Below are 19,043 nucleotides of genomic sequence, written 5' to 3'. Positions count from 1 at the left end.
AATTCGACATGATTGTTCTTTAAGTACCCAAGTATCCAACTGTTTGGATTACAGAAATATTGTTTAATTATTCAACCTTTTGATCTTACCGTACTGCAACGTCTCTCTCTCGTAACAAAGGGATTTAACTTCCATTTCTGAAAGAGTGGGAGAGAGTTTTCCTTTAGGTATTTATGACCGTCATAAAACTGGTGAGAGAGAGAGCGAGAGAAGGGGGGATCTGGCCTATGATCCTCGCCTAAAAGGGCAAGTCATGACAATAGCCATCACTAGCCGGCTTCCAACCGGTTATTCAACCCTGCACCTTTAAAGGCTGCTGCCCTATGTACATAGACATGGAATCACTAGTCACTTTAATAATGTTTACATAGTGTTTTACTCATTTCATTTTTACCTTTTTTTTAACTAGGCACGGCAGTTAAGAACAAATTGTTATTTACAATGACGGCCTACCCCGGCCAAACCCAGACGACGCTGGGCCAATTGTGCACCGCCCTATGGGACTCCCAATCATGGCTGGATGTGATACAGCCTAGAATAAAACCAGGGACTGTAGTGACACCTATTGCACTGAGATGCAGTGCCTTAGACTGTTGCGCCACTCAGGAGCCCTAAAATTTCATATGTATATACTGTATTTTAGTCAATGGCACTCCGACATTGTCCGTCCCAATATTTAGACATTTCTTAATTCCATTATTTTACTATTAGATTTGCGTGGATTGTTGTGAATTACAATACAGCAATAACATTGCTAAATATGTATATGTGACCAAATAAAATGTGATTTGATACTCTGGTCGCCATATTGAGATGCAGCTACCCCCTTCTCTATCAGTGTGACAGTTCACTACGAATTACATCAGGAACTAAGAGAGGCAGATAAAAGGGGTCCTTCGTTCTTATGTCCTGCCGTCTAAGATTTGTATTACTAAGCCAAGATAGACCACAGCCTGTCGTTTCCAATGGAAGCAAATTAATCATAGCGGAGCAAGCAAGGCGGGCAGACAAGAGCAGGCAGAGCCAAGCACGAGCTAACAAGATGCTTTTGGCTCATTCTAGCATATATTTGCATATTTCCGTTAGGGAACGCCTACTCAATGAAGTGCGCATGTGTACTAATTCAATTCGCCCTTGCACTCCTAAATAACTCCGTTTTTTTAAACTTTGGCAAAGGGTAAAGTCTACAAAACGTAGTCCACTCTGTTAGTAACAGATTCTAGTTTTGGAAACAGAAATGTATTGAGATCAAAAGTTTAATCGATGAGAAAAGGAGCAGAATGTCAGCCAAAATCCATCTTGTTCCATCTTCTTCCACTGCCGGCAACTGGGCTTCCTCTCATCACCATATTTGGTATTGAGTGGAAACGCCAACCAGATGCTTCGTATTTTGGTTTATTGTTCTATCTGTGACAGTACAAGATAGGTAGAAACTGCTTCTCCAATAGACATCCCGATCACCCTTGTAGACGATGTCATGGTGACATTGGCTAGCTGAGCTCATGCGCAGAAACACACCGGCGCGAGAGGATGTTAGTAACGTCGTCTTGCGCCGAACTGTGCATGTGCATGCCGTCAAATCATTTTATGTAAAGTTGTTTTTTTACAGAAATAAAACGTGCCAGTTTGTCACTTTCACGAGGTTGGAGTAATAACATGTTCAACTACATAAGACATTGGCTCGAATCTAGGTTGTGCCTTTAGATTTCGAGAAAATGAACAACTAAGGAAAAATTGACTTCTCATTGAATTCTCAAACCCCGGCCTGGTCTGCTTGGGTTCCCGGAAGTCTCGCGATCTTGCGCCTCTGGGTTGAGAAACTCTGTGCTGACGTCATCAGATGCACCAATACAAAAACAGTGTACTGTAACCCTTTTCTTAACCTTAACCTAAGTCTCCTAACCTGCTGTAAAAATGATCCTAACCTGCTATGAAAAAGTCACTTCAGGTCGTAGCTGTACTCCCTCTAGTCAGAACAATATGAAGGAGCTAGAAACCAGTGGCGGCTGCTGAGGGTAGGATGGCTCATAATAATGGCTGGAACGGAGCAAATGGAATGGCAATTCACCATGTGTTTAATGTATTTGATACCATTCCACTGATCCCCTCCAGCCATTACCACGAGCCAGTTCTCCCCAATTAAGTTACTCACAAACCTTGTGTGTTAGCTACCTAGTTGTGAAACTTATCTCCAGGAAACTCGGGACCACATTGACACCTAGAACAGCAGAGATAGATACCACATCGAAGAAATGTCCTGGTCAAGGAGGAAGGTAGCCTAACGTTTACTTTACGTATAGCCCAAAGCGCAGCAGATGACGATATTGAGTTCATCTTACCGTCCAAATGACTTGTATGCAGCCGGCAAAACAGTCTTATCCCTTGTGGACCAGTTGGAAACCTAAAACATTCTCCATTCATGCTGCAAAGGCTTCGATTTCCTCAACTTTATTTCATGGCAAAAATATGCATACTTTCTTTATGAAACACCATTTACACCACCATGCTAGAATATTGTTCTTGACCAACTACGCATCCACCAAATCCAGCTCCAATAAAATCACTCAGCCTATCTATAAATATACAATCACTGTAAAAACATACCCTATATTGTCTACCTAATCTACTTACATGAAATAGTATATATAGTTAGTGTGTGTAATGTAGAAAAAGTATTGTTGTCCATCAATAATGAGAAACCACCTGGTATTGACAACTTAGATGGAACGCTACTGAGGATGGTAGCGGAGTATATTTCTATTTTTTATTTATTTTATTTGAGTCTGGAGAAAAATGTTTGTCCTGAGACCTGGAGGGAAGCCAAAGTTCTTCCACTATCCAAGAATGGTAAAACACCCTTTACTGGTTTTAACAACCGACCAATCAACTTACCAACTCTTAGCAAACTTTGTAAAAAATAGTGTTTGACCAGATAAATGCTACTTCTCTGTAAACAAATTAACAACAGACTTTCAGCATGCTTATAGAGAGGGGAACTCAACATGTACTGCATCGACACAAATTACGGATTATTGGTTCAAATAAAAAAGAAGGTTATGGGCGCTGTACTGTTAGATTTCAGTGCAGCCTTTATATTATTGATCATGACCTGATTTTGAAAAAACTTGTGTTATGGCTTTTCAACCTCTGTCAAATCGTGGATTTAGAGCTATCTATCTAATAGAACACAGAAGGTTTTCTTTAATGGATGCTTCTCTAATGATAAACATGCCGCATGGCAGCTCTCTTGGCCTTCTACTCATTTTTACCAATGACCTGCCACTGGCATTAAACAAAGCCTGTGTATCTATGTATGCTAATGATTCATCCCTATACGTGTCAGCAACCACAGCTATCACTGCAACCCTAAACAGAGAGTTGTAGTCAGTTTTAGAATGGGTGGTTAGTAATAAACTAGTCCTAAATATCTCTAAAACTAAGAACATTGCATTTGGTACAAATCATTCCCTAAGTTCTAGACCTCAGCTGAATCTGGTAATGAATAATGTGGCTGTTGAGCGAGACTAAATTACTTGGTGTCGCCTTGGATTGTAAACTGTCACGGTCAAAACAGGGCAGCAGCTCCTCTTCCTGGGGTCCAAACACACCAAAGCACCCACTTTACATATAAAACAAAAGATAAATCAGTTGAACTATGTTTGTAATGAATGAGCTAAAGATAAAACAGTACATCACATAACATCCCTACACCACCACATATCCACAACACAAAAGGTTCAATACCACCATACAACAATACCCCAATTTGTGCATATTGATTCAATGGTTGTGAAGATGGGCAGAGGTCTGTCCGTCATAAAAAGATGCTCTGTTTTTTTGACACCACACTCCACAAATCAAGTCAAGCAGGGTCTAGTTTTATCTTATCTTGATTATTGCCCAGTCATATGGTCAGGTGCTGCAAAGAAAGACCTAGAAAAATTACAGCTGGCCCAGAACAGAGTGGCTCATCTTTCTCTTCACTGTAATCAGAGGGCTAATATCAATACTATGCATGCCAGTCTCTCTTGGCTAAAAGTAGAGGAGCAACTGACTGCATCACTTCTTGTTTTTATAAGAAACATTCATGTGTTGAAAATTCCAAATAGATTGCATAGTCAATTTACACACTGCACTGACACCCACACTTACCCCACCAGACATGCCACCAGGTGTCTTTTCACAGTCCCCAAATCCAGAACAAATTCAAGAAAACGTAGTGTATTATATAGAGCCATGATTGCATGGAACTCCATCTCAGATTGCTCAAGTGAACAGCAAACCTGTTTTAAAAAAAAACAAAACAGATAACGCAACACCTCACCGCACAACGCCTCTCCCCTATTTGACCTAGGTATTTTGTGTGTATGTACTGATATGTAGGCTATGTAGGGGAGAATATAATATCTATATAATGCTATGTTTTAAATGTATGTAGTTCTGTCCTTGAGCTATTCTTGTCTCTTAATGTTCTGTATTATTTCATGTTTTGTGTGGATCCCAGGAAGAGTAGCTGCTGCCATCACAATAGCTAATGGGGATACTAATAAAACACAAAATACCAAATGTAACAACACAGTGTGGTCAAAGACTTAGTTGTAGTCATGATCTGGTTACCTATAAGTACAAACATCGTTATGTTTTGGGGTTATTACCTATTTATTAACTTATTTCCGGATATCTTCTAAACTATCCACAATGTACTATTTCTCAACATCATATGTAGGATCTACTCGGTGCTATCTCTGTAGCTAGCTCAAGCTGACTAATGTTAGCCACACCTCATGCTCTTCACAGACATTGTGCTGTGTTATCTAGTGGGAACCCTTTAGCACGGTAGGCTCTGGTGCCTTCTTGACATGGGCTCAAAATGAAAGATAAATTCATACCTGCTTCTCTTTGTCTAGTACCTCGTCTGTTCTTTTAGTTTTGTAAACTTTTCGTCATGTTCTCTGTGAAGTAGGCTTCGGGAGTTTTGTAACTTTTTCCACCTTGGCTTAGTGCTAGAGCACTAGCTGACTGACATCTGGAATCTATCTATTTTGGATATTTTTTTCAGGATTCCCCTGACTCTCTATCGGCCCGTTGAAGCACCGCCTCCCCCTCGCTTTGGTTGCTAACTCAGCCTGCACTGCATGGATGGGCCCCAGCCATCAATCTGTAAGTCTCTGCTCTCTCTTTGTTTATGTTTTAGTTGTGTATCATTAATTGGGTTCTAGCTGGTCTCCAGTAGTTGGGCTCTAGCTTGACAACCATAACCATGGTGGTTGGCTAGGCTGGTTAAGCTAATAGCTAGGTGGCTAAATAGCCAATGTTAGCTTGCTGGCTAGCTTGCTGGCTAAGATAACTGCATAAAGCTAACATTCTTCGATAACTGGTTAGATGGCGTTATGTTTTTCCAAAAACGTTGGTTTATTTTAATGTAGCTGCAAACTAAGTGTTGATAGCAACTGGCTGACTCATTCAGTGATAACGTAATGTTAGCAGTCTGGTAGGGCTAACATTAGCAAGCTAGTAGGGCTAACGTTAGGAGGCTAGTTGGCTGGCAATCTTGCAAGTTGATTTGTACGTTTTCGTGAGAAGACAGACTTTCGGGATGTCTCACGGTCTGACAAACACTGCTGTAGCTCGGCCACCATCCACTGCAGATGCGGAAGGCTGACATATGCTGATGCGGTGGATTGAGACGCAGACCATGCAAAAAACATGATATCTCTAGCTTAAACTGACGGATTTTGATGGGGATTTCTTTATTATGTTACTTAGATTGACTCACGGGTGGACTCTTAAGGATTACAACACAATCTATATTTGAACTCCATTCAACTGGCCTTGAGTTCTGGATCAGCAGTGTGTGGCTGTAAACTGACTACTTCTACAGAAAGGAACCTTGTCAGTTCTGAGCATGTGCATGCTAAATGATGAAGACAGGTAACCATGACATTTCTTGGGGGGTGAAATGAAGAAGAAAATGTTTTTAAGTTGATTGCATCCTGGACATAATTGCTTCCTACCCTTATTAATTCTCAAGCAACCTATTTTTTGTGGTTAATACTTAGTTATTATTATAGGTGGTTCCATTGTATTTTCCTTATTAAGGTGTGTTTGAGTGGGGGTAACATGGGCCTGGCCAAAGGTTCTGAGAAGCGCATGTGAGTGTTTTTATTTTGTGTAACTGAGTTACATGTTTTAGCTGAGAGGTCAGAGGTCAGTGCCAGTTTGTGTCCTAAATGGAACCCTATTCCTTAAGTAGTGCACTACTTTTGAATAAGGCCCATAAGGCTGGCTCTAGTCAAAAGTAATGCACTACTTAGGGATAGGGTGCCTTTTGGGATACATCCCCAGTGTTTGTCGACTGAAGCGTGTGCCACATCATGTTCACTAGAAAATAAATTATTACCACACACCCTTCTCTGGCTCTGCCCTGCTATTGGTGGGGTGAGGAGGGGAAAGAGGCCAGATAGCCAATGGAAGTGGCGAGAGGAGGGTGACCCTTATCTCAATCTTATACCGGTAGCTGTCCCACAGACTACAGACCCTTTACTCTGATAAACAGTGGTCAGCAGTGAGCTACAGAGCTGCGTGCCCATTTTTCCTGCGTTCCCAGACATTGTGTGTCTCTCTGGGTTTGTCGCTCCTCTGATCCTGCTTAAATCCCCCATAGTGTGACAGGACACAGTGGACAGGATGTCAAACCTGAAGGAGTTGTGTAGCGGCCTGCCTCTGGACCCCATGCCATCCAATCGGGGCCGGGACCCCAGTGTGCCACATGCACCCGTCAGGACGCCCAACCTCACTCCAGAGGAGGAGAGGGTGAGTCCACAGACATATTGTCACATCTCTGAATGCAGAACGTGTCAACGAGCATTGACGTCATACTCAGGGATTTATCTGCAGATTGAGTATTGCAATACTGATAAGTACTTTTGCTTTTAAGGCCTCTCTGTTTTTCTATGAGTGAAACCATAATGCTTTTAATGTGGTATGTTAGTAGTAAACTAGACCAAAGATGCATATCTTCACAAGATGATTATACATCTACACTGAGTATACCAAACCCGCCCCCCTTTTGCCCTCAGAACAGCCTCAACTTGTCGGGGCATGGACTCTATAAGGTGTCGAAAGCATTCCACAGGGATGCTGGCCCATTTTGACTCCAATGCTTCCCACAGTTGTGTCAAGTTGGGTAGATCCTTTGGGTGGTGGACCATTCTTGATACACAAGGGAAACTGTTGAATGTGAAAAAACCTAGCAGCATTGCAGTTCTTGACACAAACCAGTGTGTCTGGCACCTACTACCATACCCAGTTCAAAGGCACGTAAATATTTTGTCTTGCCCATTGACCCTCTGAATGGCACACAATCACAATTAAATCAAATCAAATTTTATTGGTCACATACATATGGTTAGCAGATGTTATTGCGAGTGTATCAAAATGCTTATGCTTCTAGATCCGATGGTGCAGCAGTATCTAACAGGTAATATCTAACAATTCCACAACAAAACCTAACATCTAACACATTCCACAACAAAACATAATACACACAATCTAATGAAGGAATGGGATGAGGATATATAAATATAAAATATATGGATGAGCAGTGACAGAGCGGCTAAGATGCAATAGATAGTAAAGAATAGATAGTGAAGGATTCAGTATACATTATATACATATGAGATGAGTAATGCCAGATATGTAAACACCCTTAAAGTGGCATTATTAAAGTGACTAGTGTTCCATTTATTAAAGTGGCCAATGATATCAAGTCTGTAGGTAGGCAGCCGACTCTCTGTGCTAGTGGTGGCTGTTTAACAATCTGATGGCCTTGAGATAGAAGCTGTTTTTCAATCTCTCTGTCCCAACGTTGATCACCTGTACTGACCTCGCCTTCTGGATGGAAGTGGGGTGAACAGGCAGTGGCTTGAGTGGTTATTGTCCTTGATGATATTTTTTGCCTTCCTGTGACATCTGGGGTTGTAGGTGTCCTGGAGGGCAGGTAGTTTGCCCCCAGTGATCCGTTGTGCAGACTGCACCACCCTCTGGAGAGCCCTACGGTTGTGGGCGGTGCAGTTGCTGTACCAGGTGGTGATACAGCCTGACAGGATGCTCTCAATTGGGCACCTGTAAAAGTTAGTGAGGGTTTTTAGTGACAAGCCACATTTTTTCAGTCCCTTGATGTTGATGTTCTTTAACACACTGTCTGTGTGCTTGGACCATTTCAGTTTGTCGGTGATATGTACACAGAGTAACTTTCCACCTTCTCCACTGCTGTCCATCGATGGGGATAGGGGGGTGCTCCCTTTGCTATTTCCTGAAGTCCACGATCATCTCTGTTGTTTAGCTGACATTGAGTGTGAGGTTATTTTCCTGACACCACACTCCGAGGGCCCTCACCTCCTCCCTGTAGGATGTCTCGTCGTTGTTGGTAATCAAGCCTATCACTGTAGTGTCGTCTGCAAACTTGATGATTGAGTTGGAAGTGTGCATGGCCACACAGTCGTGGGTGAACAGGGGGTACAGGAGGGGGCTGAGAACGCACCCGTATGGGGCCCCAGTGTTGAGGATCAGCGGAGTGGAGATTTTGTTTCCTATCCTCACCACCTGGGGGCAGCCCGTCAGGAAGTCCAGGACCCAGTTGCACAGGGCAGGGTCGAGACCCAGGGTCTCAAGCTTAATGATGAGTTTGAAGGGTACTATGGTGTTGAATGCTGAGCTGTAGTCAATGAACAGCATTCTTACATAGGTATTCCTCTTTTCCAGATAGGGCAGTATGCAGTGTTATGGCGATTGCATCGTATGTGGACCTATTGGGGCGGTAAGCAAATTGGAGTGGGTCTAGGGTGACAGGTAGGGTGGAGGTGATATGATCCTTGACTAGTCTCTCATGATGACAGAAGTGAGTGCTACGTGGCGATAGTCATTTACTTCAGTTACCTTAGCTTTCTTGGGAACAGGAACAATGGTGGCCATCTTGAAGCATGTGTGGACAGCAGACTGGGATAGGGATTAATTGAATATGTCCGTAAACACACCAGCCAGCTGGTCTGCGCATGCTCTTAGGACATGGCTAGGGATGCCGTCTGGGCCGGCAGCCTTGCGAGGGTGAACACATTTAAATGTTTTACTCCGTCGGCCATGGAGAAGGAGAACCCACAGTCTTAGTTAGCGGGCCATGTTGGTGCAAAGAAGTTGTTTAATTTGTCTGGGAGCAAGACGTCAATGTCCGCGATGAGGCTGGTTATCTTTTTTTAATCCGTGATTGTCTGTAGACCCTGCCACATACGTCTCGTGTTTGAGCTGTTGAATTGTGACTCCACTTTGTCTTTATACTGACGCTTTGCTTGTTTGATTGCCTTACGGAGGGAATAACTACACTGTTTGTATTCTCCCATGTTTTCTGTTGCCTTGGCATGATTAAATGTGGTGGTATGTGCTTTCAGTTTTGTGCGAATGCTGCCATCAATCCACGGTTTCTGGTTAGGGAAGGTTTTAATAGTCACAGTGGGTATAACATCTCCTATACATTTCCTTATAAACTCGCTCACCGAGTCAGCGTATACGTCAATGTTATTGTCTTAGGCTACCTGGAACATATCCCAGTCCACGTGATCGAAGCAATCTTGAAGCGTGGATTCTGATTGGTCAGACCAGTGTTGGATAGACCTAAGCACGGGCGCTTCCTGTTTTAGTTTATGCCTATAGGAGGGGAGCAACAAGATGGAGTCATGGTCAGATTTGCCAAAAGGAGGGCGGGAGAGGGCCTTGTATGCATCGCGGAAGTTAGAGTAGCAGTGGTCAAGTGTGTTACTCGCTCCTGTACTGCAATCGATATGCTGATATAATTTAGGTAGCCTTGATCTCAGATTAGCCTTGTTAAAATCCCCAGCTACAATAAATGCAGCCTCAGGATATATGGTTTCCAGTTTGCCTAAAGTCCAGTGAAGTTCCTTGATGGCCGTCTTGGTATCCCCTTGCGGGGGTATATACACGGCTGTGACGATAACCGAGGAGAGTTCCCTTGGGAGATAATACGGTCGGCATTTGATTGTGAGGAATTATAGGTCAGGTGAACAAAAGGACTTGAGTGCTTGTATGTAGTAATGATTATATCATGAAACACTCCCGCCCTTCTTCTTACCAGAGAGATGTTTGTTCCTGTCAGCGCAATGCACTGAAAATCCCGTTGGTTGTACGGACTCCGACAGCATGTTCCCAGCTAGCCATGTCTCCGTGAAACAGAGTATGTTACAATCCCGGATATCGCTTTGAAAAGCAACTCTTGCCCTAACTGTATGTTAGAGAGCAATGGGTGGGCGGTGTGTTGGTGTGCGCACATCCGAAGATTCACTAGAAGACCGCTTCAGCACCCTCTCCTCCGATGGCATTGTTTTGGGTCGGCCTCTGGAATCAGTTCAAATGCCCTAGGAGGTGCAGACAAAGGTTCTGCTTTGGGAAAGTCGTATTCCTGGTCGTAGTTGTCAGAACTCTCTACGAGAGGTGGGTGTAGAAGTCATGCGCAGGAGAGGAGTAAATATGGAGAAAGCGTATTTATTACAGTTCATCAAAACTCTACAGGCACAGACAAAAATGCAGTCCACAAAAATCCTCTAGAACAAAGTCTCGGGAAAAACACCTGATAGGAAAAATGAACAACAATAAACGCCACCCAAAACCACAGACAGGGAAAACGCAAACAAACCCACACAAAACAAAGTGGGTAGAGCGAGAATAAATACCCAAACTAAACAACCTAAACAAGACACAGGTGAACAATCAAAACAGACATGACCAAACGAAAAAGAAAAAAGGATCAGTGGCAGCTAGTAGACCGGCGACGATGACCGCCGAGCGCCGCCCGAACAGGGAGAGGAGCCACCTTCGGTGGAAGTCGTGACAGTAGTGGTATTTGTGCTGGTAAGTTGACATCTCTCTGATATACAATAGTTCTTCCCAGCTGTATGTAATAACAGTTAATGTTTTCTGGGCTAACAATGTAATAAATAATACATACAAAAACAAAATACTGCAGAGTTTCCTAAGGACTTGAAGCGAAGCTGCCATCTCTATCGGCGCCATCTTACAATCCATGTCTCAATTGTCTCAAGGCTTAAAAATCTTTATCTTCTTTAACCTTTCACCTCCCCTTCATCTACACTGATTGAAGTGGATTTATTAACAAGTGACATCAATAAGGGATCATAGCTTTCACCTGGATTCACCTGGTCAGTCTATGTCATGGAAAGAGCAGGTGTTCTTAATGTTTTGTATACTCAGTGTATATCCCCACATCTTTGTTGTAGTTTGCATTTTGTCACTATAAAAAGGCATTCGCTTGTCTTACCTGATCCAGACAGAGGTAGAGTGATTGTGAATGTAATAAAGATAGGAATTGGCAGTTAATGTGTCAAATCATACCCACTGTTTTATTACTTGTTGAGAGTGAATCTTTAAAGCTGAAGGGGTTGAGATTCAAGCTTGTGGAATGTTGTATCCACATGCTGTTGGAGAAACTTGAGGACACAGTAACCAACAATGCACAGTGCATGTGAATTATTTTATTCAATCTATTGGGATCAATAAAACACAGTTCACACACTCAGCACAGTGGAATGTTTTGGCTTAAGGGTAGGAGACAGTGTTGGTTCATCCCCTCAGAACCTTCTATCAGCTTCGCTAATGTTTGCCAGGACTGGGAGCAAAGGGCACTGTCAATGATTAAGAGAGATAAGAGTGAGTGCTTTCATGGATAGAGAGGGGGAGTGAAACACAAAGGACCAGAAAGTTAGGGGGGAAAAGGATGCAAAAGAAGAAGAGGGCCACCCCATTCTGAACTCCTATTTCACCCCCTCATCAACTCCCCCTCTCTAGCTGGCCCTGAGGAATGTCCTGCGCTACTTTCCCCCCTCCCACCACAACATCCTGGCTGCTGAATTTGCCCAGGAGCTCAGGCAGTATGGACACATCTACATGTACCGCTTCTGCCCCCTCATACATATGAGGTGCGTACAATATAATCACCTAACACCACCTCTCATCTCCCCATCTGTAGTATTCCTCTTTATCTGTTGATGCCATGATATGGTCTACCACACCCTGATCAGTCCGTGTGTGTGTGTGTGTGTGTGTGTGTGTGTGTGTGTGTGTGTGTGTGTGTGTGTGTGTGTGTGTGTGTGTGTGTGTGTGTGTGTGTGTGTGTACTGCACGGGCATGCGTGTGTCCTCAGGGCCTACCCTATAGATCAGTACCCCTGTCGTACACGCCAAGCTGCCTCCATCATGCTCATGATCATGAACAACCTGGACCATGCAGTTGCCCAGGTAACCACCACTCTCACATACTGTACACAACAGCTCACTTTATTTTATTTAACTAAAACAATGTATTAATCCACCTAAGTCACGCTATCTATGGCTGCTTTATCATCTTCCCATGCTCTGCTCTCCAGTTTCCCCAGGAGCTGGTTACCTATGGGGGAAATGGACAGGTGTTCAGTAACTGGGCCCAGGTAAGCACAGAACATGCAATTATGATGGCATTATGTAGATATCTGTGTATGGTAATGTGTGTGTAATTTTATTTGTACCGTGTGGAGACAGAATTGAATGAATCGCTCTATATCTTTGCGTATGTGTGTTTGTGTGTAGTTCCGCCTGGTGATGTACTACCTGAGTGAGATGACAGAGGAGCAGACTCTGGTCATGTACAGTGGTCATCCAGCGGGGCTGTTCCCCAGCCTGCCCTCCTCCCCCCGTGCTATCATTACCAACGGCATGGTAACCACACATCCCTCCCTCCGCCTCTCCTCACTATACTCTTGGAAAAAAGGGTTCCAAAAGGGTTCTTCAGCTGTCCCCATAGTAGAACCCTTTTTGGTTCCAGGTAAAACCCTCTGTGGAAAGGATTCTACATAGAACCACAAAGGGTTCTAGCTGGAACCAAAATGGTTATATCTAGAACCAAAAATAGTTCTTCAAAGGGTTCTCTTATGGGGACAGCCGAAGAACCCTTTTAGATTCTAGATAGCACCTTATTTTCTAAGACTGTGCTCTACAGCATTTCAGTTAGATACTGATTTGGCGTTACCATTTAGGTTTTTCCCAGTTTGATCTCCCTCCTTCCCTCTGCCATCATCCTCCCATCCTCTCTCTCGCTCCCTCTCAGGTCATTCCAAACTACTCCTCCAGAGAGCAGTATGAGAAGATGTTTGCTTTGGGTGTATCAATGTAAGTAACAAATATAACCCAGTTACTTTTTTTTACCCATTCATAGTTTTTTTTAACCCCCCAAAGATGTGTTTTTTGTTTGTTTTCCTAGGTATGGTCAGATGACTGCTGGTAGCTACTGCTACATTGGGCCTCAGGGGATTGTCCATGGCACCATGGTAAGTGCTCACAGTCAACAGTAGAGGGCACTATCCCCTTTGAAACTCACATTGACGTTGTCTTTCCTCTCCTTCCCGTCTCTCTCTCTCCCTCCTTCTTTAGCTGACAGTGTTGAATGCAGGGCGGAGGTATCTGGGGTCTGATGACCTGAGGGGCCGGGTGTTGGTGACATCGGGGCTGGGGGGCATGAGCGGGGCACAGGCCAAGGCTGCTGTCATCGCTGGCTGTGTGGGGGTCATTGCCGAGGTCAGTGTGTTTACTTTGTTATTGGCCAATAACACCCTCCCTGCTGTTAATCTACCTATGTGATGGTAGCGATGTCTGTTTCGTTTTTGTGTGATGGAGAGCTTTGGGGTGTGTTTTAAAGTGATATGTGATTGTGTTTTGCATGGATCCTGTTTAGGTAGATGAGGTGCCCCTGAGGAAGAGACATGAGCAAGGCTGGTTAATGGAGGTCACCAGTGACATAGAACACTGCATCCAACGCATTAGGTAATTGCAGATAAAGACACACACACACACACACACATACACGGGGCACACGTCATGACTTTAGCACCTGTGTGTTTACGTTATGTGATTTATCAGATCGTCCCTCTGATTTTGTATTCTACAGAGAAGCCAAGAGATCCAAGACTCCCCTCAGCTTGGGTTACCATGGCAACATTGTGGACTTATGGTAAGTATGGGATGTCAACCAAGGGCTGGACTTAAGTAATACCATGTCTGTATTGGGCATCTACACCTCAGTCACTATTAGTGTAAATACCTTTGGGATCCCTTGTTTCCTTCTCTGCCAGGGAGCGTCTGTTGACGGAGTATGAGAGGACAGGAGAGCTGCTGGTGGACCTGGGCTCAGACCAGACCTCCCTCCACAACCCCTTCAGTGGAGGGTACTACCCAGCTCAGCTCAGCCTCCACCAGGCCAACCAGCTCATGGCCACAGACCCAGCACGCTTCAAAACCATGGTCCATGAGAGGTTAGACTTTGATGCTGTACCTTTTTTGAAGGCAGTTGGTCTAATTCAGGGGTCTCCTCCAACTCTGGTCCTGCAGAGCTACTGGGTGTGCCAACTATAGTTCCATCCCAGTCACAACTCACACAACTGATTCAGCAAATCAACTATTCATCAAGAATGACCATGATTGAGTTGGAGACCCCTGATCTGTTTGTGGTTAAGGTTGAGGGGGTTGTTCTCTAACCTGTGGTGGTCTTCCCGTCCTCTCCCCCAGCCTTTGTAGACAGGTAGCTGCCATCAACAAGCTGTCTGAGGCAGGGATGTTCTTCTGGGACTATGGCAACGCCTTCCTCCTGGAGGCCCAGAGAGCAGGTGAGTCCTACAGTTAAACCACCACCACCATACTGATTCACTGACACAGGGTCGGATATTATATCACCCCCCTAATGGTTAATATTAGCATTGGGAGTAAGGTAATGTGATCCAAGATCTGTGGTTAATGCTAAGGGGTAACTTTAAGGTCCCAATACACATGCTGAAGAATAGACTGAACACAGCATGTCTAGTGACGTCAACAGTCCTCTTCAGTTTGATAACATCTAGGTTTGTGTTCATCTCTCTTTATTCAGGAGCGGAGGTAGAGAAGGAGGGAGGTGGAGCGACAGAGTTCCGCTACCCATCCTACGTCCAACACATCATGGGGTGAGTGACAGGGTGAGTTTTCTGGTCAGGTCACATGATCAGGTCAAACTCTTGGCCCTAACCCTTGACCACTCTGCAGTGACATCTTCTCCCTGGGCTTCGGACCATTCCGCTGGGTCTGCACCTCCGGTGACCCCCGTGACCTGACACTGACTGATGACATCGCCGCCACTGTCCTGGAGGAGATCAGCGCCAATGTGACTGAGCGTGTGCGACAGCAGTACAACGACAACATCCGCTGGATCCGTGAGGCCGGAAAACACAGCCTGGTATTAATTAATAGGACACATATAAGACACGATGTTAATCATTAACATCCTGATACTAGATAAATAAGAAATGTATTATACAACCGCCAATGCCATTTCTGAATGTTCTCTGTGTGTAGGTGGTGGGCTCCCAAGCCAGAATCCTCTACTCAGACCAGAAAGGCCGTGTGTGTATTGCCTTGGCCATCAATCAAGCTATTGCTGATAGGAGAGTTTCGGTAAGTCTTACTTACCCATCTCTATGTTATGGTTGTTTATATGTTCATATAAAATTATATGTTTTGGTTGGTGTCCAGTCAGTGGGTAGGTAAATCTATGGTGATAGAGTGTGTGTGTGTGTGTGTGTGTGTGTGTGTGTGTGTGTGTGTGTGTGTGTGTGTGTGTGTGTGTGTGTGTGTGTTTGTGTTTGTGTGTGTGTGTGTGTGTGTGTGTGTGTGTGTGTGTGTGTGTGTGTGTGTGCTCACCACTTAGCCTACCTTCTCCTCCAGGTCCTGGAGACCAGCAGTGAGCTAGCAGTATGCAAACAGACACAGTGACACTGTGTGTGTTTTCTGTCCAGGCTCCTGTGGTCATCAGTAGAGACCACCATGACGTCAGTGGAACAGACAGTCCCTTCAGAGAGACCTCCAATGTGTACGACGGCTCTGCCTTCTGTGCAGGTACACTAGAGTACACTCATCATTTAGACAGACATTATTTTGTCATGATCATCATTATATTAGTCAGTGTGTTAATCTAGATGGCTAGAAATCATCCACTTTGACTGAACCCGGGTATGTGTAAGTGTGACTGTGTGCCTGTGTGACTGTGTGACTGTGACTGTGTGACTGTGTGACTGTGTGCCTGTCTTGCCCCCTGTCAGACATGGCGGTCCAGAACTTCGTAGGCGATGCATTCAGAGGAGCCACCTGGGTGTCCCTGCACAACGGTGGAGGGGTCGGCTGGTAAGATCTGAGTTTCAAACTGGGGATAGGAAGGAAGAAAGAAGGATAGGATAGCACACAAAAATCTATGAGACCAAAACCTATAAGACAATTACTAACTAGGAAACATTGTGCCTGTGACAACCAAAATGTTGGGGTCTTTCTCATGGATGGACAATCTTTCAACGTTTTTGTTTCCCCCTGAAGTTACCTAATCACAGTTTAGAGCCCCAGTCATGTCCCCTCCTCCGCTCAGTCAGACTGCGTTGTCTGTCTCCTGTCTCTCTCCAGGGGTGAGGTGATGAACGGAGGGTTTGGTCTGCTCCTGGACGGGACGGAGGAGGCAGCGAAGAGAGCCAGTCTGATGCTCAACTGGGACGTCTCAAATGGGGTGAGAGAGGGGTGATGATGGGGACTGAAGGGGGAAGCTGTCTTGGATATCTATTCACAAATACTGTTCTTAGAATTATTATGACAGAATAGGTTGAAAGGCTGCATGTAATATAAATCCCATTGTGTCACAGATCCTATTAATAAAGGATTCATGTTTTATACTCGAGTGACATAAAACTCCCTGGCACCTTATCCCTGCAGGTGGCTCGTCGGTGCTGGTCGGGGAACTCCAACGCCTATGAGACCATCCAGCGTACCATGGAGGAGCAGAGGCAGCTTCGAGTCACTATGCCCTACCCTGTGCAGGACGAAAATGTGTTAGACAGGGCCCTGCAGGGCTAGATCAGCACACTGCTCACAACACAGCTAGCTAGTCACAAGGAGTAGCATGATCAAGGACACACACAGAATATTCATTGTGTCAATCCACACCACCATTCACAATACCAGATTGTCCTGAATTAAGAGCAGAACCAAGATGATCACTTGATCATGTATGTCATACAGTTGAAGTCGGAAGTTTACATACACTTAGGTTGGAGTCCTTAAAACTTGTTTTTCAACCACTCCACAAATTTGTTGTTAACAAACTATAGTTTTGGCAAGTCAGTTAGGACATCTACTTTGTGCATGACACAAGTAACTTTTCAACAATTGTTTACAGACAGAATATTTCACTTATAATTCACTGTATCACAATACCAGTGGGTCAGAAGTTTACATACACTAAGTTGACTGTGCCTTTAAACAGCTTGGAAAATTCCAGAAAATTATGTCATGGCTTTAGAAGCTTCTCATAGGCTAATTGACATAATTTGAGTCAATTGGCAGTGTACCTGTGGATGTATTTCAAGGCCTACCTTCAAACTCAGTGTCTCTTTGCTTGACATCATGGGAAAATCAAAAGAAATCAGCCAAGACCTCAGAAAAGAAATTGTAGACCTCCACAAGTCTGGTTCATACTTGGGAGCATTTTCCAAATGCCTGAAGGTATCACGTTCATCTGTACAAACAATAGCACGCAAGTATAAACACCATGGGACCACGCAGCCGTCATACTGCTCAGGAAGGAGACACGTTCTGTCTCCTAGAGATGAACGTACTTTGGTCCAAAAAATGCAAATCAATCCCAGAACAACAGCAAAGGAACTTGTGAAGATGCTGGAGGAAACAGGTACAAAAGTATCTATATCCACAGTAAAACGAGTCCTATATCGACATAACTTGAAGGCCACTCAGCAAGGAAGAAGCCACTGCTCCAAAACCTCCATAAAAAAGCCAGACTACGGTTTGCAACTGCACATGGGGACAAAGATTGTATGTTTTGGAGAAATGTCCTCTGGTCTGATGAAACAAAAATAGAACTGTTTGGCCATAATGACCATCGTTATGTTTGGAGGAAAAAGGGGGAGGCTTGCAAGCCGAAGAACAGCATCCCAACCGAGAAGCACGGGGGTGGCAGCATCATGTTGTGGGGGTTCTTTGCTGCAGGAGGGACTGGTGCACTTCAGAAATTAGATGGCATCATGAGGATGGAAAATTATGTGGATATATTGAAGCAACATCTCAAGACATCAGTCAGGAAGTTAAAGCTTGGTCGCAAATGGGTCTTCCAAATGGACAATGACCCCAAGCATACTTCCAAAGTTGTGGCAAAATGGCTTAAGGACAACAAAGTCAAGGTATTGGAGTGGCCATCACAAAGCCCTGACCTCAATCCTATAGAAAATTTGTGGGCAGACCTGAAAAAGCGTGTGTGAGCAAGGAGGCCTACAAACCTGACTCAGTTACACCAGCTCTGTCAGGAGGAGTGGGCCAAAATTCACCCAACTTATTGTGAGAAGCTTGTGGAAGGCTACCCGAAATGTTTGACCCAAGTTAAACAATTTAAAGGCAATGCTACCAAATACTAATTGAGTGTATGTAAACTTCTGACCCACTGGGAATGTGATAAAAGAAATGTAAGCTGAAATATATAATTCTCTCTAATATTATTCTGACATTTCACATTCTTAAAATAAAGTGGTGATTCTAACTGACCTAAGACAGGGAATTTTTACATGGATTAAATGTCAGGAATGATGGAAAACTGAGTTTAAATGTATTTGGCTAAGGTTTATGTAAACTTCCGACTTCAACTGTATATATACAAGTCTTATTGCCAATCATCAATTGAAAACAATGAGTTAACATGGTGTTCTTTGATGTACAGTGCATAAGGAAAGTTATTCAGACCCCTTGACTTTTTCCACATTTTGTTACATTACAGCTTTATTCTAAAATGGACTAAATTGCTTTGTTTTTCTCATCAATCTACACACAATACCCCATAATGGCAAAGCAAACCATTTTTTTGAATTGTTTGCAAATGTATTATAAATAAAAAACGGAAATATCACATTTACGTAAGTA

At 43.9% G+C, this 19,043-nt stretch overlaps 1 protein-coding gene across 1 annotated transcript; it reads left to right on the top strand.

Moving 5' to 3' along the window:
* The first annotated feature begins 6,523 nt into the window (after positions 1-6,523).
* On the top strand, positions 6,524-19,035 carry uroc1 (urocanate hydratase 1). Its single transcript, XM_014167107.3, has 19 exons — positions 6,524-6,813; positions 11,872-12,002; positions 12,227-12,320; positions 12,449-12,508; positions 12,648-12,776; positions 13,165-13,226; positions 13,318-13,384; positions 13,488-13,631; positions 13,789-13,877; positions 14,002-14,064; positions 14,186-14,365; positions 14,619-14,716; positions 14,974-15,046; positions 15,126-15,315; positions 15,435-15,533; positions 15,875-15,974; positions 16,178-16,259; positions 16,530-16,629; positions 16,833-19,035. The coding sequence occupies exons 1-19, from the start codon at positions 6,688-6,690 to the stop codon at positions 16,971-16,973; spliced, it is 2,028 nt and encodes a 675-aa protein (XP_014022582.1). The 5' UTR covers positions 6,524-6,687; the 3' UTR covers positions 16,974-19,035.
* Positions 19,036-19,043: the final 8 nt, after the last annotated feature.

Source organism: Salmo salar, chromosome 22 (assembly GCF_965601325.2).
Source record: "Salmo salar chromosome 22, fSalSal1, whole genome shotgun sequence".
In the NCBI taxonomy this organism is placed as follows: domain Eukaryota; kingdom Metazoa; phylum Chordata; class Actinopteri; order Salmoniformes; family Salmonidae; genus Salmo; species Salmo salar.
This window is presented reverse-complemented; position numbering and strand designations above follow the sequence as displayed.

Excerpts from the sequence above, each read along its gene's own strand:
- uroc1 (XM_014167107.3), top strand. The coding sequence starts at position 6,688 with ATGTCAAACCTGAAGGAGTTGTGTAGCGGCCTGCCTCTGGACCCCATG. Across the intron at positions 15,975-16,177 it reads CGGCTCTGCCTTCTGTGCAG|ACATGGCGGTCCAGAACTTC; the intron begins GTACACTAGAGT and ends GCCCCCTGTCAG. Across the intron at positions 16,630-16,832 it reads ACTGGGACGTCTCAAATGGG|GTGGCTCGTCGGTGCTGGTC; the intron begins GTGAGAGAGGGG and ends TTATCCCTGCAG.